General features: G+C 39.1%; 1 protein-coding gene and 1 long non-coding RNA gene across 2 annotated transcripts in view; one reads left to right on the forward strand and one right to left on the reverse strand.

The window, feature by feature from the left end:
* Positions 1–24,963, forward strand: part of kcnn3 (potassium intermediate/small conductance calcium-activated channel, subfamily N, member 3) — a 267,632-nt gene extending 242,669 nt beyond the window's left edge. Inside the window, 3 exon segments of the mRNA XM_062029641.1 lie at positions 13,954–14,081; positions 18,751–18,820; positions 23,561–24,963. Of these exon segments, the coding sequence (XP_061885625.1) occupies positions 13,954–14,081; positions 18,751–18,820; positions 23,561–23,914 (552 nt within the window). The 3' untranslated portion in view covers positions 23,915–24,963.
* LOC133636040 (uncharacterized) lies at positions 12,789–14,893 on the reverse strand. Its single transcript, XR_009822166.1, has 3 exons — positions 14,373–14,893; positions 14,149–14,305; positions 12,789–14,064 (listed from the first exon to the last, which is right to left on the reverse strand). It is a non-coding gene; the product is annotated as an uncharacterized LOC133636040 (long non-coding RNA).
* Positions 24,964–26,037: the final 1,074 nt, after the last annotated feature.

A 26,037-nucleotide genomic window follows, 5' to 3' on the forward strand; every position in this document is an offset into this window, starting at 1 on the left:
CCCAACCTTTTTGTAGCTGCAGACCGGTCAACACTTAAAAATTTGTCCCACGGACCAATGGGTAAAAAAATATATATATATTTTTTTTTTCATAAAGAAATACAATCACGTGTGCTTACGGACTGTATCCCTGCAGACTGTATTGATCTATATTGATATATAATGTATATATTGTGTTTTTTATGTTGATTTAATAAAAAAAATATATATATATTTTATTTTTATTTTTATTTTATTTTTTTTTTTATTTCTTGTGCGGCCCGGAACCAATCGGTCCGCGGACCGGTGGTTGGGGACCACTGCCTTAGATGGCAGTAGTGTATAGTTTATGATGTGTTGGCTCGTCAGTTCAGTCTTTGCTGAATCTAGCCTTTTGCGGTGCCCTAAAAAGTGTCAATACTGTAAGTACCATACTCATTACACACCAGCTGTTTGATTGTAACGTGCATCTTAGTTGTAGTTTACTTTAACAAATTTGGAGGTAGTGAAATCGCCGTGTAAAAACACCAATGCTAATTAGTACCTTTGTGTTTTGCATTACAGGGCTATTTCCTGAAATGTTTAATTTAAAAGAAATAAACAAAATAAGTCTTATCAAAATAATAGTTTAGGTTCTCAGGAGAATGAAACCATTTAAAGTGTACAATTGATCTAACGTGCATGTTTTTGGAATGTGAGAGGAAGCTGGAGTACTCGGAGAGAACATGCATGCCCAAAGAGGGATTCAAACCCTCAATCTCTTGACTGTGAGGCCAGCACACTAACCACTCGGCCCCACTGTGCTGCCCACAGGGGGGGAAATTATCCCAAAAATGTGTGATTCATTCTAAGCAAAAAAAAAAAAAGGTGGTTCAGGGTTTGTTCTTGCTAAAAATGACCTTTGCACACCAATCAAAGTAAATACTGGAAATACTGCAGACTGATAATGTTCAGACGTCTTCTTGCAGCTGGTGTTTAGCACCGCGTGCAATTTTCTACGAGATGCGAGCGGCGGTCGAAGCGTCGGTGATGAAAAGTGACGGCGTCGTGTGAAAAACTAAGCTCAGCGCTCCTCATTTATCTTGCGCTAATGACTCAGCTGACAAACGCGAGCGGACAGATTAATGACCAGTGAACATGTTAATGTGCCAGGACACAAAATGAGTGCTTCAAAGAGACACTTGATGAAAATAAAAGTGGAACGGGCTAAACAAGAGACTTAACAACATTAGCAAGTGGCTGCCGAAGGAGCTCGTTTTCCAAAAGTGTTTTTATAAATATATATATATATACACTACCGTTCAAAAGTTTGGGGTCACATTGAAATGTCCTTATTTTTGAAGGAAAAGCACTGTACTTTTCAATGAAGATAACTTTAAACTAGTCTTAACTTTAAAGAAATACACTCTATACATTGCTAATGTGGTAAATGACTATTCGAGCTGCAAATGTCTGGTTTTTGGTGCAATATCTACATAGGAGTATAAAGGCCCATTTCCAGCAACTATCACTCCAGTGTTCTAATGGTACAATGTGTTTGCTCATTGGCTCAGAAGGCTAATTGATGATTAGAAAACCCTTGTGCAATCATGTTCACACATCTGAAAACAGTTTAGCTCGTTACAGAAGCTACAAAACTGACCTTCCTTTGAGCAGATTGAGTTTCTGGAGCATCACATTTGTGGGGTCAATTAAACGCTCAAAATGGCTAGAAAAAGAGAACTTTCATCTGAAACTCAACAGTCTATTCTTGTTCTTAGAAATGAAGGCTATTCCACAAAATTCTTTGGGTGACCCCAAACTTTTGAACGGTAGTGTATATATATATATATATATCAATCAATCAATCAATCAATCAATGTTTATTTATATAGCCCTAAATCACAAGTGTCTAATATATATATTAGAGATGTCCAATAATGACTTTTTGCAGATATCCGATATTCCGATATAGTCCAACTCTTAATTACCTATTCCGATATCAACCGATACCGATATATACAGTCGTGGAATTAACACATTATTATGCCTAATTTTGTTGTGATGCCCCGCTGGATGCATTAAACAATGTAACAAGGTTTTCCAAAATAAATCAACTCAAGTTATGGAAAAAAATGCCAACATGGCACTGCCATATTTATTATTGAAGTCACAAAGGGCTTTTTTTTTTTAACATGCCTCAAAACAGCAGCTTGGAATTTGGGACATGCTCTCCCTGAGAGAGCATGGGGAGGTTGAAGTGGGCGGGGTTGGGGGGGGGGGTGTATATTGTAGCGTCCCGGAAGAGTTAGTGCTGCAAGGGGTTCTGGGTATTTGTTCTGTTGTGTTTATGTTGTGTTACGGTGTGGATGTTCTCCCGAAATGTGTTTGTCATTCTTGTTAGGTGTGGGTTCACAGTGTGGCGCATATTTGTAACAGTGTTAAAGTTCTTTATACGGCTACCCTCAGTGTGACCTGTATGGCTGTTGACCAAGTATGCATGGCATTCACTTGTGTGTGTGAAAAGCCGTAGATATTATGTGACTGGGCCGGCACGCAAAGGCAGTGCCTTTAAGGTTTATTGGCGCTCTGTACTTCTCCCTACGTCCGTGTACACAGCGGCGTTGAAACCGATACCGATAATTTTGAAACCGATACCGATAATTTCCGATATTACATTTTAAAGCATTTATCGGCCGATAATATCGGCAGTCCGATATTATCGGACATCTCTAATATATATATATATATATGTATATATGAGAGAGAGAGTTTGAGTTTGAGTTTGAGTTTATTTCGAACATGCAAGCATACAACATGATACATCACAATTTCCAGTTTCTCTTTTCAACATGTTCGAAAAGGAGTAGGAAGAAGCAGAGCTTATTTAATCCTACCCCTTTTCTTTACATAACAGTTGCTGAAACTTTTTTTTATTCACTTCCTGTTCTCAATTTTTTCACAATAAACTCCATATGTAATCACAATAAAAATAAATAAATAAATAATAGTAAGAATTTAATAATAATAATTGGTGAAGAAAGTCATATTTCATATGATGAGATAAGTAAGATTACTTTAAGAATGGATGAATGAATGGATGAAATAAATTGAAAATGTTTGTCATGGTTCTTCTTCTTTGTACTTTGTAAACACTTTAAGTTTGAAGAGTTTCTTGAAGTGGATCATATTAGTACATTGTTTGATTGCTTTGCTTAATCCATTCCATAATTTAATTCCACATACTGATATACTGAAGGTCTTAAGTGTTGTACGTGCGTACAAATGTTTTAAATTACATTTTTCTCTAAGATTATATTTCTCCTCTTTTGTTGAGAAGAATTGTTGTATATTCTTGGGTAGCAGGTTATAGTTTGCTTTGTGCATAATTTTAGCTGTTTGCAAATTCACTATGTCGTGGAATTTCAGTATCTTTGATTCAATAAATAAAGGATTTGTATGTTCTCTATATCCAACATTATGTATTATTCTAACTGATCTTTTTTGTAACACCGTTAATGAATGAAGTGTACTTTTGTAATTATTTCCCCATATTTCTACATAGTAGCTCAGATATGGTAACACTAGTGAGAAGTATAGACTATGAATGAAGTGTACTTTTGTAATTATTTCCCCATATTTCTACACAGTAGCTCAGATATGGTAACACTAGTGAGAAGTATAGACTATGAAGTGATTTTTTGTCTAGAACATGTTTTGCTTTGTTCATTATTGACGTGTTTCTTGCTACTTTATGTTGTATATTTTTTACGTGAGATTTCCAGTTCAATTTATCATCAATCATTATACCTAGAAATTTGGTTTCATTTACTCTTTCAATTTCTATTCCGTCTATTTGTATTTGTGTTTGACTTTCTCTTCTACTGTTACCAAATAGCATTATTTTAGTTTTACTAAGATTCAACGATAGTCTGTTTTTGTCAAACCATCTTTTTAATTTGTTAATTTCTTCTGTTATTATTTGTATTATCTCCTGTGTGTTCTCTCCTGAACAAAACGCTGTTGTATCATCCGCAAATAATACTAACTTTAAATCTTTTGTAACTTTACAAATGTCATTTATATAGAGATTGAATAATTTAGGTCCTAGTATTGATCCCTGAGGTACACCACAGGATATATTTAGCGTTGTAGACGTGTGTTCGCCTAGTTTCACGTATTGTTTCCTGTTCGTTAGATAACTTCTTATCCAGTTTAAGACTAACCCTCTGATGCCATATCGTTCTAGTTTTTTGATTAAAATATTGTGATTAATTGTGTCAAATGCTTTAGTTAGATCCATAAAAACTGCTGCTGCACATTTTTTACTGTCTATTGCATTGGTAATTTCTTCTGTAATTTCAATTAACACACCGTCGCTTTTTGATGCAGTACCGCCTGAGGGATCGAAGGTGACGGGCATTTAATGTTGGTTTTCAGCCTCGCTGCTTACGTGCAGTGATTTCTCCAGATTCTCTGAACCTTTTGATGATACTACGTAACATAGATGGTGAAATCCCTAGATTCCTTGCAATAGCTCGTTGACAAATGTTGTTCTTAAACAATTTGGTCACGCATTTGTTCACAAAGTGGTGACCCTCGCCCCATCCTTGTTTGTGAATGACTGAGCATTTCATGGAAGCTGCTTTTATACCCAATCATGGCACCCACCTGTTCCAATTAGCCCGTTCACCCGAGGGATGTTCCAAATAAGTGTTTGATGAGCATTCCTCAACTTTCTCAGTCTTTTTTGCCACTTGTGCCAGCTTTTTTGAAACATGTTGCGGGCATCAAAATCCAAATGAGCTAATATTTGCAAAAAATAACAAGGTTTTCCAGTTTGAACTTTAAATATCTTGTTTTTGCAGTCTATTCAATTGAATATAAGTTGAAAAGGATTTGCAAATCATTGTATTCTGTTTTTGTTTACCATTTACACAACGTGCCAACTTCACGGGTTTTGAGTTTTGTACACTCAGCACCCCGTCTTGACAGAAATAACAGAAATTTTTACAAACGTATTAAAAATTAAAAACTCAAAAATCACATGTGCATAAATATTCAGACCCTCTGCTCAAGACTTTGAGGCGACGATTAGTGATGTAGAAGTAGCTAAATCACGGCCGACTGCGGATGAACTTTAGCTGCTAGCTAGCTAGCAATGTCTTAAAGCACCTCTTCCTGAGGGCGTTTCAGTGTTATAACTTCACCTTTATCGTTAGTTTTTAAGCCAAAATGCGTCCGTTCTCACTTTTCTGTCTACACACTGTGTCTGCTTGTAAGTACTCCGTGATTGTGCGCTGCCGAACATGCTCCTCTGCTCGTAAACCAGCAATGTCAGGACGTGACTGCGAAGGGGCGGGGGGTGGACCGGTACTTTCCAGAGGCGGTATAGTACAGAATATGATTCATTAGTATCACGGTACTATATTAATACCGATATACCGTACAACCCTACTCTCCACTTTAAAATATCACATCAATAACACAACGTTTTTAAAAGTGTCTGTTTAATTCATTTCTTTTTTGTTCTATTGGTGTCATTATTGACATTTTATAAAAAGAAAAAAAACCCTCGGAAGAATACATATGCTCGTCATAAAATGCAATAACTGTGTCATATGTTATAAAATTACACACAAAACAGACTGTACTACAATACAACAAACTTTGGTGACGCTACTAAACTAAAAGTGGTACCAAGATGTTGTTGCCGTTGACAACGGGCTATGGTTGGCTTGTAACTCTACAACTGACACATTGTGTTTTTGCTAGTGTGTCATTGAGAAGTACATGTCGAAGACATAGGGTCAGTATTGTGTGTGTGCGTGTGTGTTTGTGTGTGTGTGTAGACCTTGACTGCAGTGGCCGGGTGCTGATTAGCCAAGCTGCTCGCTCCCTTTTGTGCTCCTCAGACTGGGAGTATAATTGTTCTTTGTTCAGTGCTCAGCATCTCTTTGAAGTCTTTCCCTGGATTTATGTCCTCCCAGATTCAGTCGTCACTTGGCTTCGTTATAGCCCACGTAACCTCCACGCCGGTCGCCTCTGTTGCAATTACATGGCAAGTTTTGATAAATTACATTAGCATATTTATGTCATTGTAACAACATTGATGGGTTGGATACCGAAACCAATTTTCAGTACTTTTTTGTGCGTGAATGAATGGTGATTGTTTGATATTAAAATGTTATTTTTTTAATGAAACACTTCAAAATGAGCTGATGACGATAACTGTGCTGTCCAGTTATGACATCTTGTTTTCTTGCTTCCCAGACAATAGATGGCAGTACTGTATGCCGCATGCGGCTCTTTAGTGCCGCCCTAGTGGCTCCCTGGAGCATAAAAAGATGGGGGAAAAATAATTTTTTTGTTTTCGTATGTTTTTTGTTTGAGGACAAACATGACATAAATTGTTAGAACTACCACTGTTTCATATGTTTGTGTGTATGCTTCACTGATGACAGTGTTTGGTGAACATCGTTTTGTCCTTCTAATTTCGGCGGTTCTTGAACTCACCATAGTGTGGACTGTGACGCAACAGTTTGTTTACATGTAAAATCTTCCACTCCTTTGTCTCATTTTGTCCACCAAACGTTTTATGCTGTGCGTGAATGCACAAAGGTGACTTGTTGGAGTGCTAATCAGGCACATTTGGTCAGTGCATGACTTTAAGCTAATCAATGCTAACATGCTATTTAGGCTAGCTGTATGTACATATTGCATCATTATGCCTCATTTGTAGGTATATTTGAGCTCATTTAATATCCTTTACTTTTATCCTCTTTGTATATAATTTATTTTTGCATGTCTGAAGCCATTTTTCAGCTTGGTGAGGAGTGGGTTGCGGACTGGCTTGAATTTGACTGATTGTATCATTTTGAGCATGTCGTTCTCAAAATCCTTTAGTTCCTCAACTGTGGGTGGGTTCTTGGTAGATTTGAATCCGTAAGTTTTCTTTTGTGTTCCTTTTGTTTCAGAGTGGAGGAAAAAGTGTGCTTTCCACCGCATCCTTCTTAGGAAGTGTTCCGTCTTCTCTATGAGCCTTAGCTTGTAGTCATTCTGCGCGGGTATGGGAATGTTCTTCGTGGAGTAGTCGATGTTGAATTTTTCCATTTCTGGCCGTCGTACAGTGCTCAACAAATGTCAATTTGGAGCGGAATATATGTCTTAATTAGATTATCCAAAAAAATAGTGCTCAATACCGTGGTAGAGCGCAATATATGTATGTGTGGAAAAAAAATCACAAGACTACTTCATCTCTACAGGCCTGTTTCATGAGGGGTTCCCTCAATCATCAGGAGATTTTAATAGAAGCATTCACATACCATGGTTTATACAGGACACAGAACGGGTGGGTACAGGCAGGCGTAGGGGCGTGGTGATTGGCTCATGTGTTACCTAGGAGGTGTTTCCTTCTGTGACGGCATGCTGATACAATTTCGCTGCTATGACAGGTCTGGGCGGTGTATAATAAACAGTTTCTCTTTTAAGCATAGGTTGCATCTTTTATTACCACTGTTGTAAGGTGTGCTGGATGCAAGAATTTGCCATGTTATTGAATATTCAACATTATTGTCTTTGAGGTTCCAAATGTGTTTGCTGAGTTCTGTAGTATTTCGCAGGCTTTGGTTTCTGAAAGAGGCCTTGTGATTGTTCCATCTGGTTTTGAATGCTCCCTCAGTTAATCCTACATATGTGTCGGATGTGTTAATGTCCTTGCGTGTTACCTTTGCTTGGTAAACGACTGATGATTGTAAGCACCCCCCGTTGAGAGGGCAATCAGGTTTCTTAAGGACCTACTGCAAGAGTGCTTGTCAAAGGTTCTCTATGGGACAAGAGCACGCTGCTGCTTTTAGGGCCTACAGCAAAATGACAAGTCAAAGATCCTCTATAATAAAGGAGCGTACTGCTGTTTTTAAAGACCTACTGCAAGAGTGCTTGTCAAAGATTCTCTATGGGACAAGAACACGCTACTGCTTTTAAGAACCTACAGCAAAAGGACTAGTCAAAGATCCTCTACATCAATGGAGAGCCTTGTTATTTGTAAAGACCTACTGTAAGAACGCTGCTCAAAGATCCTCTATGTGACAAGAACCCTCTGCTCTTTTTAAGGACCTACAGCAAAACGACTAGTCAAAGATCCTCTATATTAAAGGAGCGTACTGCTGTTTTTAAGGACCTACTGCAAGAGTGCTTGTCAAAGATTGTCTATGGGACAAGAGCACGCTGCTGCTTTTAAGGGCCTACAACAAAATGACTAGTCAAAGATCCTCTATATCAATGGAGAGCCTTGTTATTTGTAAAGACCTACTGTAAGAATGCTGGTCAAAGATCCTTTATGTGACAAGAACGCTCTGCTCTCTTTAAGGACCTACAGCAAAGAGACAAGTCAAAGATCATTTAATGAATAGTAGCGCTCTGCTGTTTTTAGGGACCTACTGCAAGAACGCTAGTCAAAGATCCTTTATGTTACAAGAACACTGCTCCTTTTAAGGACCAACAGCAAAAAGACTTTGCTGTAGGCTTTTAGGGCCTACAGCAAAATGACTAGTCAAAGATCCTCTACATCAATGGAGAGCCTTGTTATTTGTAAAGACCTACTGTAGGAACGTTGGTCAAAGATCCTCTCTGTGACAAGAACGCTCTGCTCTCTTTAAGGACCTACAGCAAAACGACTAGTCAAAGATCCTCTATATTAAAGGAGCGCACTGCTGTTTTTAAGGACCTACTGCAAGAGTGCTTGTCAAAGATTCTCAATGGGACAAGAGCAGGTTGCTACTTTTAGGGCCTACAACAAAATGACTAGTCAAAGATCCTCAATGTCAATGGAGAGCCTTGTTATTTGTAAAGACCTACTGTAAGAATGCTGCTCAAAGATCTTCTATGTGACAAGAACGCTCTGCTCTCTTTAAGGACCTACAGCAAAACGACTAGTCAAAGATCTTCTATATTAAAAGGAGCGTACTGCTGTTTTTAAGGACCTACTGCAAGAGTGCTTGTCAAAGATTCTCTATGGGACAAGAACACCCTGCTGCTTTTAAGGGCCTACAGCAAAATGACGAGTCAAAGATCCTCTATATTAAAGAAGAGTACTGCTGTTTTTAAGGACCTACTGCAAGAGTGCTTGTCAAAGATTCTCTATGGGACAAGAACACGCTGCTGCTTTTAAGGGCCTACAACAAAATGACTAGTCAAAGATCCTCTATATCAATGGAGAGCCTTGTTATTTGTGAAGACCTACTGTAAGAATGCTGGTCAAAGATCCTTTATGTGACAAGAACGCTCTGCTCTCTTTAAGGACCTACAGCAAAGAGACAAGTCAAAGATCATTTAATGAATAGTAGCGCTCTGCTGTTTTTAGGGACCTACTGCAAGAACGCTAGTCAAAGATCCTTTATGTTACAAAAACACTGCTCCTTTTAAGGACCAACAGCAAAAAGACTTTGCTGTAGGCTTTTAGGGCCTACAGCAAAATGACTAGTCAAAGATCCTCTACATCAATGGAGAGCCTTGCTATTTGTAAAGACCTACTGTAGAAACGTTGGTCAAAGATCCTCTCTGTGACAAGAAAGCTCTGCTCTCTTTAGGACCTACAGCAAAACGACTAGTCAAAGATCCTCTATATTAAAGGAGTGCACTGCTGTTTTTAAGGACCTACTGCAAGAGTGCTTGTCAAAGATTCTCTATGGAACAAGAGCACGCTGCTGCTTTTAAGGGCCTACAACAAAATGACGAGTCAAAGATCCTCTATATCACATATGTCAGAGTCAAGGCCCGCGGGCCATATCCGGCCCGCGAGAAGGTTTTTTACGGCCCTTGGGATGATCTTGATTTATTATTAGAACCGGCCCGCAGACCGCAGATCTTTTACACGCACCAAGCGGATGCCGGTCCAAGGTTCCGAAAGGGGGCGAGCGGCCCGCCGGGACGCGCCTGCCGGCCGAAGGGCTGCAGCCCGGCCGTCAGTCGCGGAGCCCGCCGTGCCACGCGCGCCAAGGGGGCGGGCCGAAACCCGGCCCCGAGGCCCCGAGACTTCTGCTTTGTTTCCCCAAACCGCGCGTCACCGCCGGGCCCGCACCACCGTCGGGCTGCAGCCCGAGCGTCGGTGGCGGAACCCGTCATGTGCCGCGCGCGCCAAGCGGAGCGGGGGGGTCAAGCGGGCCGAAACCCGCAGGCCACCCCCTCACCACGAGGCCCTGAGACTTCTGCGTTTGACCCCTACGCGCGGCCCGTCGGGACGCGCCCGCCGTCAAGCCACGAGGGCCAGCCGTCGGGTCGCGGAGCCCGCCGTGCCACGCGCGCCAAGGGGCGGGCCGAAACCAGCGGGGGGTTTCGGGCACCCAACTCGCCTCCCTCCCACGGAGGGAGGAGGGGGGTTTAATGTGAACATTACTGTGCAATCACATATTTAGAGTTTTTACTCAATTCAAGTTTAAAAGTTAAAGTTTAATATTTGTTTTCACTGCATGTTACTTCTCCTTAAACAAAGTGTTGTTTTTGATTTATAGATTTTTGCACTTTATTTTATTGTATTTCAATTTAATTATATTTTAAAAATATTTCAGTTGAGTGGATGATAGAAAATTGCTATTATTGTTTTTTTCTTTGAAGTAAATTTAGCCCACTTTTGCTAAAATAGAAAATATAGGCTACTGATGGTGCCTTGAATACCGGTTTCTTTCATTTAATGTTCATGTTATGGGGATTTTTATATAAAGGAAATTTGTCTTTTGTGTCTGTTGAAAATTAAAGATTACTGACAGAGCCATAAGAAAATATTGCTTTATTTATCTGATCATATTGGAATATATTTGTTAGGTTTTCAGTAGGTTCAATTAGGTTCACTAGACTATATGCGTCATTTAAAAATTTTTCAATGAACATTCGAACAGTCCGGCCCTCGGCTTGTAGCTAAATTTTTTATTTGGCCCTCCGTCCATTTGACTTTGACACCCCTGCTCTATATCAATAAAGAGCCTTGTTATTTGTAAAGACCTACTGTAAGAAAGCTGCTCAAAGATCCTCTATTTGACAAGAACGCTCTGCTCTCTTTAAGGACCTACAGCAAAACGACTTGTCAAAGATCCTCTATATTAAAGGAGCGTACTGCTGTTTTTAAGGACCTACTGCAAGAGTGCTTGTCAAAGATTCTCTATGGAACAAGAACACGCTGCTGCTTTTAAGGGCCTACAACAAAATGACGAGTCAAAGATCCTCTATATCAATGGAGAGCCTTGTTAATTGTAAAGACCTACTGTAAGAATGCTGGTCAAAGATCTTCTATGTGACAAGAACGCGCTGCTCTCTTTAAGGACCTACAGCAAAACGACTAGTCAAAGATCTTCTATATTAAAAGGAGCGTACTGCTGTTTTTAAGGACCTACTGCAAGAACGCTAGTCAAAGACCTTTCTTGTTACATACAAGAACACTGCTCCTTTTAAGGACCAACAGCAAAAAGACTATTCAAAGATCCTCTAGGTGCCGAAAATAATCTTGTTTTTAAGGACTTCACAGCGAAAAGACAAATCAAAGATCCTCTTTTTAAAGACCTACAACAAAAAGACTAGTCAGCTGTGTTGATAGCAGGTCTATTCTGCAATACAAGCTGTACAGGGACTACTCTAAAGTACATTTCTATAGTGTTGTTCCTAAATACTTGCAGAAATGTACAAGAACGGTTAATTTTGGGGGCTACAGTAGGCACATATGTTCTTCTGTTCCTGTCTTATTTCAGTTATTTTGGCACTTAACGCCTGGAAAGTGCTGGTTTGCCAGTGCTCGCGTACAACAGAGAAGTAAACAACAATCATTAGCTTTGAAAAGAAGAAGTCACCTCACAAATACTGTTTGTATTCTGCCAAATGCTGAGTCTTACTTTCCCGAAAGTAAACAGGCTGCTGTGTTTTCCAAAATGGCAGTGTCCTAATTACATGAAAAATAATTGTGGCTGGAGCTCATTTCCGTGCAGTAAATAAGGAGACGTCACCACCCTGCCACCGAGCGTCACTCCAACTTTGCATTGGACAACATCATCTTCTACTGCAGGGGTGTCCAAACTTTTTCACTTGGGGGCCGCATTGGGCTAAAGAAATTTGGTCGAGGGCCGAAAGCCGACTGCGTTTAAAGTAACTATAGTGTATATATCAAGTGTCCAGTGTAAATACTTTAGACCAATGACCTTTAATTAAGCTCAGAGTGCCACTCTGCGCAGCATTCACTTATATGACCCAATGCGGGCAACCTTCCCTAGTCATGGTGCAAAAAATAAAAATAAAATCCAATCAACGCAAAATGTCAACAGACATGGTCACACAATGCACAAGCTGCTCACTGAATTTTGTAGATAAATATTATGAAAATGTCAAAGCACCATAAAAAAAAAATTTTTTTAAATTACATCGATGATAGGAAAAATGCAAAACACTTTCTCCACGCGTATCCATTTTATGGCTTATTTTTAGCAGCTATAATTTTTATGATTGATTACAAAACTTTAAGGAGGTTGTCACGGAAGTAAACAAGGTAGGAGTCCAACTTTCACATACTCTTAATGTCCAATTATATGAATTATCAATTATATATCCATTATATTAATATAATATGTGCACATATGTATAGGCTATAATATATATAATATAATATATAATAATAATACTTTTACATATATATGCATATATGTATGTGTGTACATATATACATATATATGCATATATGTATATATATATATATATATATATATATATATATATATATATATATATATATATATATATATATATATATATATATATATATATATATATATATACATAGAAAGTGTTTTGCATTATATTGTTGATAAATGGCTTTCGCTTTGCATAGTAGAGTTTTAACTTGCACTTACAGATGTAGCGACGAACTGTAGTTACTGACAGTGGTTTTCTGAAGTGTTCCTGAGCCCATGTGGTGATATCCTTTACACACTGATGTCGCTTTTTGAGGGATCGAAGGTCACAGACATTCAATGTTGCTTTACAGCCTTGCATTGTTTTCTCTAGATTCTCTAACCTTTTGATAATAAAACGGACCGTAAATGGTGAAATTCCTAAATTCCTTGCAATAGCTCGTTGAGAAATGTTGTTCTTAAAATGTTGGACAATTTTCTCACGCATTTGTTGACAAAGTGGTGACCCTCGCCCCGTCCTTGTTTGTGAATGACTGAGCATTTCATGGAAGCTGCTTTTATACCCAATCATGGTACCCACCTGTTCCCAATTAGCCTGTTCACCTGTGGGATATTCCAAATAAGTGTTTGATGAGCATTCCTCAACTTTCTCAGTCTTTTTTGCCACTTGTTTTTGAAACATGTTGCAGGCATCAAATTCCAAATGAGCTAATATTTGCAAAAAAATAAAGTTTTCCAGTTCGAACGTTAACTATCTTGTCTTTGCAGTCTATTCAATTGAATATAGGTTGAAAAGGATTTGCAAATCATTATATTCTGTTTTTATTTACCATTTACACAACGTGCCAACCTCACTGGTTTTGGGTTTTGTACATCAACAATATGATTTGCCGGAGTGGCTGCACAGGACTGGTTTAAAATAAATAAATTTTTTTATTTTTTTTAAATCGATTAAGAATTGTTACAAAAAAATGTTTTGACACCCCTCGTATTTTACATGTTTTATATTGTTTTATACTGTATGTAGCAGCGAGGGAGATTCTCTGTTTGGTTCCCATTGCCAAAAGTCCCTAAGGAGAGAGTTGTTTATGTACGCTTGAAAGGCTTTGGCAATCAACGTGTGCGTGTGTGTGTGTGTGTATGTGTACGTGTACGTGTACGTGTGTGTGTGTGTGTGTGTGTGTGTGGTCAGACACGGAGAATAAGGTCGGCTTTTAAGAAAAAAAAAACATTCTTAAGTGTTGTTTTCCATCTGCATCAAGAAAACGCCGGACAAACCTGTTGCCAAGGGCGACCCGTAATGATTATGTGTGTGTGTGTCTGTGCGCAGATAAAGAACGCGGCGGCCAACGTGCTGAGGGAGACCTGGCTCATCTACAAGCACACTAAGCTGATGAAGAAGATCGACCACTCCAGAGTCCGCAAACACCAGCGGAAGTTCCTGCAGGCGATACACCAGTGAGAACACACACCCACTCGGGCACGCACACACACACACAAGGACACACTCACACACTGATGGTACCTTTTGAAATGAGCTCCATCCACCCACGAGTGGAATGAATCATCATCTGCTGGAAGACGAGCCAGTCAAATGCAGCTGTGCGTCCTTCTACCAGACTCGGATCCTCGTGGTCACAGTTGGTCCGGGTTAGTTTTTTGCTTCATCCCTCACTTAAACCCTGAGTGAAAACTCCACCTGTTCAGTCCGAAAAAGATGGTACAGTATTATCTGCTCACAGATGCTACCTGGTGGTTGTTTGAGCACACTGCAGCTCGTCCTCCTTAATGCTTCAGTCGCACGCAGGATTCTCACAGGAATGAGGCAAAGATACAAGCTCACCTACTGCAAAGGGGTTTTTAAGATCATTGTTAGAGCCTCATATGTTGTCCCAAGTACATCAATCTATGAATATAATCCTACTATAATAATACATCTTTGGTCTATTCTAGATGGAATTTATGCGTGTTAATAATAATCCTACTTTTATGTCACCCAATGGCATAAAAAAAAGTAATAAAGTCGCTACTCAAAGATCGTCTACATCACAGGTGTAAAACTCGAGGCCCGGGGGCCAAATCTGGCCCGCCAGATTATTTTATGTGGCCCGCGAAAGCCTGGAAATAATATGCGTTAATAAAATGCTTCATCTTTTCTTACTAAATATATTTGTTATTTCCCTGTTTGACATTAAAAATCATGTAATGCAGGTAATTGCATATCTTTTAAAATTCAATATTATCAAAATCTAAATATTATATTATCATGTATTCCAAAAATATTTCCTGTTAAAATAAAGATCTAAATATCTGCTTGACTTAAAACAAATTATCAATCAAATTGTAGACTGTGAAATTGGTAACAGATTTTACGGTTAAATTCCATCGATTTGAGTTTTTACCATAAAATCAACTTTGGTACTGTTTTATTTCCATATACAGTAAGACACTAAAACATTAAAAAAAAAATATATATATATATATATATATATATTAAAACAAGATTTTACGGGGGGGAAAAAAAAAACGGGGAACTTTGTTGCTTAAATTATACCACTAAAAACAGTGGTGTTGTTTCTCCATTTCATTCCATTTATTCAATTGTTTTATATGCTGTAAAAAAAACAAACACTGCTTTTACTGTAAATTTCTGGTGACTGAAATGTAAAAAAATTTTTTGCAGCTTATGTAAAAAAAATATATTGTTAATGTATTATATATATATATACACTACCGTTCAAAAGTTTGGGGTCACATTGAAATGTCTTTATTTTTGAAGGAAAAGCACTGTACTTTTCAATGAAGATAACTTTAAACTAGTCTTAACTTTAAAGAAATACACTCTATACATTGCTAATGTGGTAAATGGCTATTCTAGCTACAAATGTCTGGTTTTTGGTGCAATATCTACATAGGTGTATAGAGGCCCATTTCCAGCAACTATCACTCCAGTGTTCTAATGGTACAATGTGTTTGCTCATTGGCTCAGAAGGCTAATTGATGATTAGAAAACCCTTGTGCAATCATGTTCGCACATCTGAAAACAGTTTAGCTCGTTACAGAAGCTACAAAACTGACCTTCCTTTGAGCAGATTGAGTTTCTGGAGCATCACATTTGTGGGGTCAATTAAACGCTCAAAATGGCCAGAAAAAGAGAACTTTCATCTGAAACTCGACAGTCTATTCTTGTTCTTAGAAATGAAGGCTCAAACACAAAATTGTTTGGGTGACCCCAAACTTTTGAACGGTAGTGTACATATACTGTATATTCATATGTTACTCATTGTTAAAAACGGCCCTCTGAGGGCAACCATAACTGCAATGTGGCCCTCAATGAAAACGAGTTTGACACCCCTGCTCTACATAATAAGAGTGCAATGCTGTTTTTAAGAACCTACAGTAAAAACACCAGACAAAGATCTTCGTTAGGACAGGAACACTTTGCTGTTTTGAAATATCTGTACTGCAAGAACGTGAGACCAAGATCTTCTTTGTGACAAGAGCGCTCTGCTGTTTTCAAAGACCTACAGCAAAAAAAAAACAGTCAAAGATCCTCTATATTAACCTTCCTCTTGTGTTAGCTTTCTGTTACCATCTCTTATGTTAACAGGTCGGTTTTGACCCATGTCTTAAAGGCCTACTGAAATGAATTGTTTTTATTTAAACGGGGATAGCAGATCTATTCTATGTGTCATACTTGATCATTTCGCGATATTGCCATATTTTTGCTGAAAGGATTTAGTATAGAACAATGACGATAAAGTTTGCAACTTTTGGTCTCTGATAAAAAAAAGCCTTGCCCCTACCGGAAGTAGCGTGACGACACCGGAGGAAGGGCTGCTCACATTTTCCTATTGTTTACACCAGCAGCGAGAGATTCGGACCGAGAAAGCGACGATTACCCCATTAATTTGAGCGAGGATGAAAGATTCGTGGATGAGGAACGTGAAAGTGAAGGACTAGCGTGCAGTGCAGAATGTATCTTTTTTCACTCTGACCGTAACTTAGGTAAAAGGGCTCATTGGATTCCACACTCTCTCCTTTTTCTATTGTGGATCACGGATTTGTATTTTAAACCACCTCGGATACTATATCCTCTTGAAAATGAGAGTCGAGAACGCGAAATGGACATTCACAGTGACTTTTATCTCCACGACAATACATCGGTGAAGCACTTTAGCTACTGAGCTAACGTGATAGCATCGGGCTTAACTGCAGATAGAAACAAAACAAATAAGTCCCTGACTGGAAGGATAGACAGAAGATCAATAATACTACCAAACTCTGGACATGTAACTACACGGTTAATGCTTTCCAGCTTGGCGAAGCTTAGCAATGCTGTTGCTAACGACGCCATTGAAGCTAACTTAGCTACGGAACCTCGACAGAGCTATGCTAAAAACATTAGCTCTGCACCTACGCCAGCTCTCATCTGCTCATCAACACCCGTGCTCACCTGCGTTCCAGCGATCGACGGTACGACGAAGGACTTCACCCGATCACCAATGCGGTCGGCGGCCCGGAGACGGAGGAAGTCAAGGTGAGGTCGGCGGCTAGCGCGTCTGCTATCCATCTCAAAGTCCTCCTGGTTGTGTTGCTGTAGTCCGCCGCTAATACACCGATCCCACCTACAACTTTCTTCTTTGCAGTCTTCATTGTTCATTAAACAAATTGCAAAAGATTCACCAACACAGATGTCCAGAATACTGTGGAATTATGAAATGAAAACAGAGCTTTTTGTATAGGATTCTACGGGGTACCAATACTTCCGTTTAACTGACTACGTCACGCGCATACGTCATCATACCGAGACGTTTCAGCCGGATATTTCCCGGGAAATTTAAAATTGCACTTTATAAGTTAACCCGGCCGTATTGGCATGTGTTGCAATGTTAAGATTTCATCATTGATATATAAACTATCAGACTGCGTGGTCGGTAGTAGTGGCTTTCAGTAGGCCTTTAAATCAGCTGTAAAATACACTAAAAACAATTATCTATCATCCAATTTGTTTCTCATCTCTTGGTTACCTTGTTAGGCTTCCTTATCCATGAAAATCTTGGTTTTAATATTTTTGGTGTGGGACATTGGGCCTTTTTTTTGTCAGTATACCCCTCGATTTCAATTAACCGCAACATGTAAGTGTAAAAAAACAACAACATTATGATTTGTACATTTTCAGAATGTGCTTGTTCTATTTTTAAACAAAGAAAACAATCTAAAGTTGTCTTTATTTTTAAGTTATCGTGCCGTGATTTTACAAGTCCGGGCCACTTGGGAGTAGATTTTTCTCCATGCGGCCCCCATCTAAAATGAGTTTGACACCCCTGCTCTGTATAAAAGGAGCGCTCTGCCGTTTTTAAAGACGCACAAAACAAAATTCACCAGTTGAAGATCTTCTATGCTTTTTTTTTTTAAGGCGCCGGTCTGCTGACAAAGAGTCAGTTTGGCCTTGGCGGACGGTCTTTGTTAGACATTGTCACGCTAAGGCTGTGACAGTGTTGCCATAGCAACGCATGTAACGGTGGCCTTCTTGTATGGAAAGTTGACGCAAGTTCATTTCGAAGTGCAGCGTCATTTCCGCAGCGTGTTTACAAATAAAGATTACAACTAATTATTTCTCGGGGTTTTATTTATAATTGCCTGGCCCGATTATGTATAATAACTAATTATATTCCCCGTCCTTTATTTCCCTCACGGCCTCATTATCCCCAAGGTTTTTTTTTTTTTTTTGCAAATGCGACTCCTGTTTTCTCTGGAGCGTGCAGTGTCTGACAGAGCTGAAAATATGCACAGAAAGCAGAGGGCACTCGGTGTGCCCGCCAGTGTTTGCAGACGCACAACGTGCAGGTGGGACTCACAATGGAACGGGGGGGGGGGGCAAGGTGACCGTGCCACAGTGTTGTCACGCGGCCCCGCAGGGATTAACTCTCCACCGCTGACCACCGTGTACTCACTCTCATGCAACTTCCTGCATCTCATGGTGTTTGTGTGTGTGTGTGTGTGTGTGTGTGTGTGTGTGTGTGTGTGTGTGTGTGTGTGTGTGTGTGTGTGTGTGTGTGTGTGTGTGTGTGTGTGTGTGTGTGTGTGTGTGTGTGTGTGTGTGTGTGTGTGTGTGTGTGTGCAGACTACGCAGCGTGAAAATGGAGCAGAGGAAACTCAGCGATCAAGCCAACACACTGGTGGACCTGTCAAAGGTGAGGCACTGACACACAATCGTTTGGTTAATTAACCGGCGAAATGTGTCCCGTCGCCCGGCTGCGCCGTTTCCATGCCGACCGGCCTGTTAGCAACCGGGGCGAGTGTTATTAAACAAAGAGTGGGAATGTGGGTTTTTCTTTTTGTTTTTTCTCGTTCTGTTACCTGTGTGGGTGTCTGAGTGTGATCTTACACAAGCGCGCGTGTGTGTGTGTGCGTGTGTGTATGTGTGTGTGTGTGTTCTTGTATTTCTACCTTTCTTGAGACATCAACAAGGAAAAGTACCTTCCATATGAGGAGCGGTGAACAAGTTAAGACCGAAATCATGGTCCCAATACAGAAAAGCATTGCATGTAATAGAGAGCCAAATACTAGAGTCCGTGAACATTGCTCCAAAGTCAGGATTTTTTTGTTGATTTAATGTGCCTTTGCACACTGACAGGTGCAAAAGCAGCGATATATGATCAAACAAGACGGCAGCTAAAGAAAGACTTCCCTATACATCCCCGAAAAAACCCGCCAGGTGAACGGCTGATTTTACGACTTCCGGATGAACAAATACACTACGGTACTAAGACTATAGTGGCCATTAACAGTTAGCCTCCAAAGCTGGGCACAGGGGCCATCTGTGGTCCGTGACTCGTTTGTCATCGGCCTTAAGCACATTACAAAAAACGAAAAAATAGAGATCTCATTTGCACCCCCTGGTGGTGAAACCTATCAAAATGAGGGTGGTCCCAAAAAGGAAGGATTTTTCAAATTGACTGTGTGTCGGGTTTAAAAGTGCTCCCCCTCTGGCCAAGATATGTAATAACAAGTGTGTGTAAGAAATTGAAATGCGCCCCCTTTGGCCAAAATTATAAAAAAAACAAAATGAATACTGTAATAACTTGAAATAAATAATGAAGATTAAAAACCAATTACAAACAAAAAATTTAATTAACTAAAAGCAGTCTTTTTCTCACAAAGTGGCAACTTTTTTTTTTTTAGAAAATTGGGAATGTTGGCCCTGTGATGAGGTGGCAACTTGTCCAGGGTGTACCCCGCCTTCTGCCCAATTGTAGCTGAGATAGGCTCCAGCACCCCCCGCCACCCCGAAAGGAAAAAGTGGTAGAAAATGGATGGATGGATGGATGGATGGAACCATTTCTCATATTCTTTGTTTCTGTAATATTGCAATATTTTCTTGTAAAAATATTACCTTTTTATGTAAAATGTTTACTTTTTAATCCAAAATGGTGACATTTGTCATATAAAATTCTGACTTTTATCGCAATATTGCCAAATGTTTTGTTGTTCTTGTAAAATAGTGACATTTTTTGAGCAAAATTACGACTCATTTCATAAAATTGCCAAAATGTTAAGCTTTACTTTTTCTTGCGACTGTTATAAAGTAAAATTCCAACTTTTATCATATTATTGCACAAATGTTCAGTTTTTCTTGTAAAATTTTTGACTTGCGTTGAGTAAAATTCCGACTTTTATTTGAATATTTCAATAAGTTTTTCTTGTGAAATTGTGACCTTTTTCTTGTGAAATTTCAACTCATTTTTCACCACAAGCTTTTTTATATTTGCATAGTATGTATATATTATTAATGTTGTAAATACAAATCTTTATATATCTAGAAAGGGTGGTCCTAAAGAAGGTAGGTATTTTTCAGAGGTCTCAAGAAGGTAACAAATACAAGAGTGTGTGTGTGTGCGTGTGTGGGGGCCTTCCTTTCATTCTCTCCGTCCTCCCAATGTTCCAGAGACTTCCCTCCAGCCTCCTCTTTCTTCCTCCATCCTCTCCCTCTCAGACTGCTCTCGGTCTTACTCACGCCTCTCAGGCGGCAATGTGGGCGCTATTTTTACTTGTGATGCTCCTTCCTAACCCCGCCTACTGTCTGTCCCGGTTATGTTCGCACACAACATGCTAGCGTCCTTTTACGCGGACACGTGCAAAAGCACGGACGTCTCGCGCGGTGAAAAACCCAATCATACGGAAACGGGATTCTTTGTTGGAGCACTTAAATTACACACACCTTGGCTTTTTGTGTTACTATTGGTAATAGTAGTGCACAAAAAAAACTATTAAAATACAAATTCATATCTATATCTCTATATATATATATATATATATATATATATATATATATATATATATATACCGTATTTTCCGGACCATAGGGCGCACCAGATTACAAGGCGCACTGCCGATGAATGGTCTATTTTTCATCTTTTTTCATATATAAGGCGCATTAAAGGAGTCATATTATTAATCATATTATTATAATTTTTTCTAAATGTAAAAGACTTCCTTGTGGTCTACATAACATGTAATGGTGGTTCTTGTTCTTTGTTGCATAGATTATGTTTTACAGATCATCTTTAAGCCGCTTTACTTCAATCAATAACGGAGCAGCATCTCCTCATTCGGAAACATCGGAAATGTGTCCAGTGAAAAAGCGTCCGAACGGAACTCTCTAACAACTAAAGTTCTTTGGGTGAATAATGTAAACTCACTACACCGGTATGTTTTAGCGCTTTCATGGCGAGTTTACTGACAGATATAAGTAAGAACTTTACACTACTTTATATTAGAAATATAAACCTGAGGGTTTCTGTTTTGATCCCCAGCTTCTGCCATCCTAGTCATGTTTGTGTCCTTAGGCAAGACACCCTTGCTCCTGATGGGTCGTGGTTAGGGCCTTGCATGACAACTCCCGCCATCAGTGTGTGAATGGGTGAATGTGGAAATAGTGTCAAAGCGCTTTTGAGTACGTTGAAGGTAGAAAATATGACACCGGTGTGTACCTACAAATTTTGCTTACAAAAAGCTAGCCTACTAACGTTAGCATGCTAAAAGGTATCATTTGTCAAGTACCAAAGTATGACACTAGTGTATACCTACAGTCGTGGTCAAAAGTTTACATACACTTGTAAAGAACATAATGTCATGGCTGTCTTGAGTTTCCAGTCATTTCTACAACTCTTATTTTTTTGTGATAGAGTGATTGGAGCACATACTTGTTTGTCATAAAAAACATTCATGAAGTTTGGTTCTTTTATGAATTTATTATGGGTCGACTGAAAATGTGAGCAAATCTGCTGGGTCAAAAGTATACATACAGCTACATATATGATCAATTTTGGTGATGTAGAAAAGGAACAATCAAATTAAATTAGCTTCATGGCATGGCCTCTTAACTTCATGTGAGTGATTATGATTGACGACACCTGTTGACTTCTCTGAGCCCATTTAAATAGGGCTCATGTGATGCAGTCATTAGACTCGGTTACTAACGCGACAATGGGAAAGTCAAAGGAACACAGATCTGAAAAAACTAATCATTGCCTTGAACAAGTCAGGAACGTCACTTGGAGCCATTTCAAAGCAGCTTAAGGTCCCAAGAGCAACTGTGGAGACAATTGTTTGTAAGTATAAAGTGCATGGCACAGTTTTGTCACTGCCATGATCAGGAAGAAAATGAAAGCTATCACCTGCTGCTGAGATAAAATTGGTCAGGATGATCAAGAGTCAACCGAGAACCACCAAAAAGCAGGTCTGCAATGAATTGGAAGCTGCTGGAACACAGGTGTCAGTGTCCACAATGAAGTGTGTTTTGCATCGCCATGGACTGAGAGGCTACCATGCAAGAAGGAAGCCCTCGCTCCAGAAGTGACACCTTAAGGCTCGTCTGAAGTTTGCTGCTGATCACATGGACAAAGATAAGACCTTCTGGAGGAAAGTTCTGTGGTCGGATGAAACAAAAATTTAGCTGTTTGGCCACAATACCCAGCAATATGTTTGGAGGAGAAAAGGTGAGGCCTTTAATCCCAGGAACACCATTCCTACTGTCAAGCATGGTGGTGGTAGTATTATGCTCTGGGCATGTTTTGCTGCCAATGGAACTGGTGCTTTACAGAGAGTAAATGGGACAATGAAAAAGTAGGATTACCTCCAAATTCTTCTGGACAACCTAAAATCATCAGCCCAGAGGTTGGGTCTTGGGCGCATTTGGGTGTTCCAACAGGACAATGACCCCAAACACATGTCAAAAGTGGTAAAGGAATGGCTAAATCAGGCTAGAATGAAGGTTTTAGAATGGCCTTCCCAAAGTCCTGACTTAAACGTGTGGACAATGCTGAAGAAACAAGTCCGTGTCAGAAAACCAACACATTTAGCTGAACTGCACCAATTTTGTCAAGAGGAGTGGTCACAAATTCAACCAGAAGCTTGTGGATGGCTACCAAAAGCGCCTTATTGCAGTGAAACTTGCCAAGGGACATGCAAGCAAATATTAACATTGCTGTATGTATACTTTTGACCCAGCAGATTTGCTCACATTTTCAGTAGACCCATAATAAATTCATAAAAGAACCAAACTTCATGAATGTTTTTTGTGACCAACAAGTATGTGCTCCAATCACTCTATCACAAAAAAATAAGAGTTGTAGAAATGATTGGAAACTCAAGACATCCATGACATTATGTTCTTTACAAGTGTATGCAAACGTTTGACCACGACTGTATATAAAAAAGCTAGCCTACTAACGTTAACATGCTAACAGGTATCATTCGTCAAGTACCAAAATATGTATACATACAAAATTTGCAAAAGAAAGCCACCATGCTAATATTAGAATGCTAACGACTGTGTTTTGAAAAAATTACCTATGAGCCGCAAATGGCCCCCGTGCCGCACTTTGGATAGCCCTACTTTTTCTACAACCCTCCCACCTGTCATCCAACAGATGCAGAGCGTCATGTACGAGCTCATGTCGGAGCTCAACGACCGCAGCGAGGACCTGGAGCGCCAGATGTTGTCCCTGGAGCAGCGGGTGGAGCAGCTCACCGCCGGCTTCAACGCCCTGCCCGCGCACCTCTCGGCCACCCTGGGCGCCCAGCACGCCGCCCTGGTGCACCTCCTCCGGGAGAGAGACGGAGGAGCCGTGGTGCCGCTCTCTCCGGCGGCTTCGCTCGCCTCCACTCCAGCTGCGACCACGCCGGTGCCAACTCCAGCCCAGCCGCCCCCACTGGAGGCCCCTCCGCCCGGCCCAGAGGGGGGCCTGGAGGCGGGTTCCACTGGCAACGTCGCCACCTGCTGAGGAGCACCAGGAGGAGACAAACAGGCCTAAAAAGGGCACGAGAGGGGGGGCTCCTCTCACCGGAGACGAGAGAAATGATCCTCTCAAATTGATGAAGGTGGGACAACGTGGACGACTAACGGAAGGCGGCGTGAGTGGTGACACTTTTGGGAGGAGCGCTTTCCCTTTAAGAGTGACAGCGGCAAGAGTGGCGAGTGCACAAGGTGCGGGGGCAGGGGAAGGACATCAAGAGGGTGAGAAGTCGCAGTAGGAAGAATGAGAGGAGGAGAAATAAGCCGGACTAATTATATGAAGACTGAAAAAGAGATAAGCCTTTATCTCGCCCCCTGCTCTCTCTCTCTCTCTGTCCTCTTTCATCAGGAATTAATGACCAGGACTTTTTATCCTTATGTGTTTTCTATCAGAACGTTAATAGTGTGTTAACGAGCATCCCTTTAACAGGAGGTTAAATCAATATCACCGAGATTATTTGACAAAAAAAAAATAGTGGCATGCACTGCGAACACACACACACACACACACACACACACACATAGCCCTTAAGACCGTCCTTCTCAAATAGTGGAGCGTGCGATGCTGGGGGAAAATGCTTTATCAGTATCATGCTTTAAAACCCTCTTTGAAAAGCCGTGCACTCTGAAACGCGCTCAATGCAGCCATTAATCCTGACTTCCTCTTTTTGATTTAAAAAAATCTGCTTTTTGATTTATTTTTTTTTGGAAGTTTAATATACATTTTGCTCCTGCGTTTATGTTCCTGATCAATGTGAATTGATTATTTATTGAGTTTATTATTATTTATTTTTTTCAATATTTAAATGGTTTAAGTCGGTCCAAAAGTGTTTATAGTTTAAATTAGGATTTTTTTTTAAATTTAATTTAGCAATTTGAAACCTTTTGAGTCTTTTCTGTTAAACACCTAAAAACAATATTAATAAAGTTCTTCTTTGTGGTAAGTTAATATATATTTATTTTTTGTTTTCTTTAATGTTAATAAGAATACAATGTTACTTACAGATGTGCACTTGATACTGTTAGGTGTGCGCAAAAAAAATCGATTCACATCTGAATCGCGTCATCCCGATTCTAAATCAAATCATAATTTTTCAAAAATATATTTTAAAAACTATATATATATATATATATATATATATATATATATATATATATATATATATATATATATATATATATATATATATATATATATATATATATATATATATATATATATATATATATATACTGTATATATATACTGTATATATATATAATAGAAAAAAAATATTGTATTCATTATTTTTATTCTACCTAAAAATAAATACAATAAAAATGTTAATTGTATTTATTAAATTATTTGTTTATATATATATATATATATATATATATATATATATATATATATATATATATATATATATATATATATATATATATATATATATATATATATATATATATATATTAGGGCTGCAACTAACAACTAATTTGATAATCGATTAATCTGTCGATTATTACTTCAATTAATCGATTAATAATCGGATAAAAGAGACCAACTACATTTCTGTCCTTTCCAGTATTTTATTGGAAAAAAACAGCATACTGGCACCATACTTATTTGTATTATTGTTTCTCAGCTGTTTGTAAATGTTGCAGTTTATAAATAAAGGTTTATAAAAAAAAAAAAGTTGCCTCTGCGCATGCGCATAGCATAGATCCAACGAATCGATGACTAAATTAATCGCCAACTATTTTCATGATCGATTTTATATATATTAAGTACAGATATAGATATATTATATATTATTATTCCGCTCTACCCCGGTATTGGGCACTGTATACTGGATAAACCACAGAAACCTTGACTATGTATATATATATATATATATATATATATATATATATATATATATATATCACATGTCAATTGGTTTTTTTTTATTAAAAACTATGAATCAATCTAGAATTGGGATGATTAAGAATCGCAAATAATAAAAATAAAATAGTATATACTTACACTACCGTTCAAAAGTTTGGGGTCACATTGAAATGTCCTTATTTTTGAAGGAAAAACACAGTACTTTTCAATGAAGATAACTTTAAACTAGTCTTAACTTTAAAGAA

This window comes from Entelurus aequoreus, linkage group LG20, assembly GCF_033978785.1.
Source record: "Entelurus aequoreus isolate RoL-2023_Sb linkage group LG20, RoL_Eaeq_v1.1, whole genome shotgun sequence".
In the NCBI taxonomy this organism is placed as follows: domain Eukaryota; kingdom Metazoa; phylum Chordata; class Actinopteri; order Syngnathiformes; family Syngnathidae; genus Entelurus; species Entelurus aequoreus.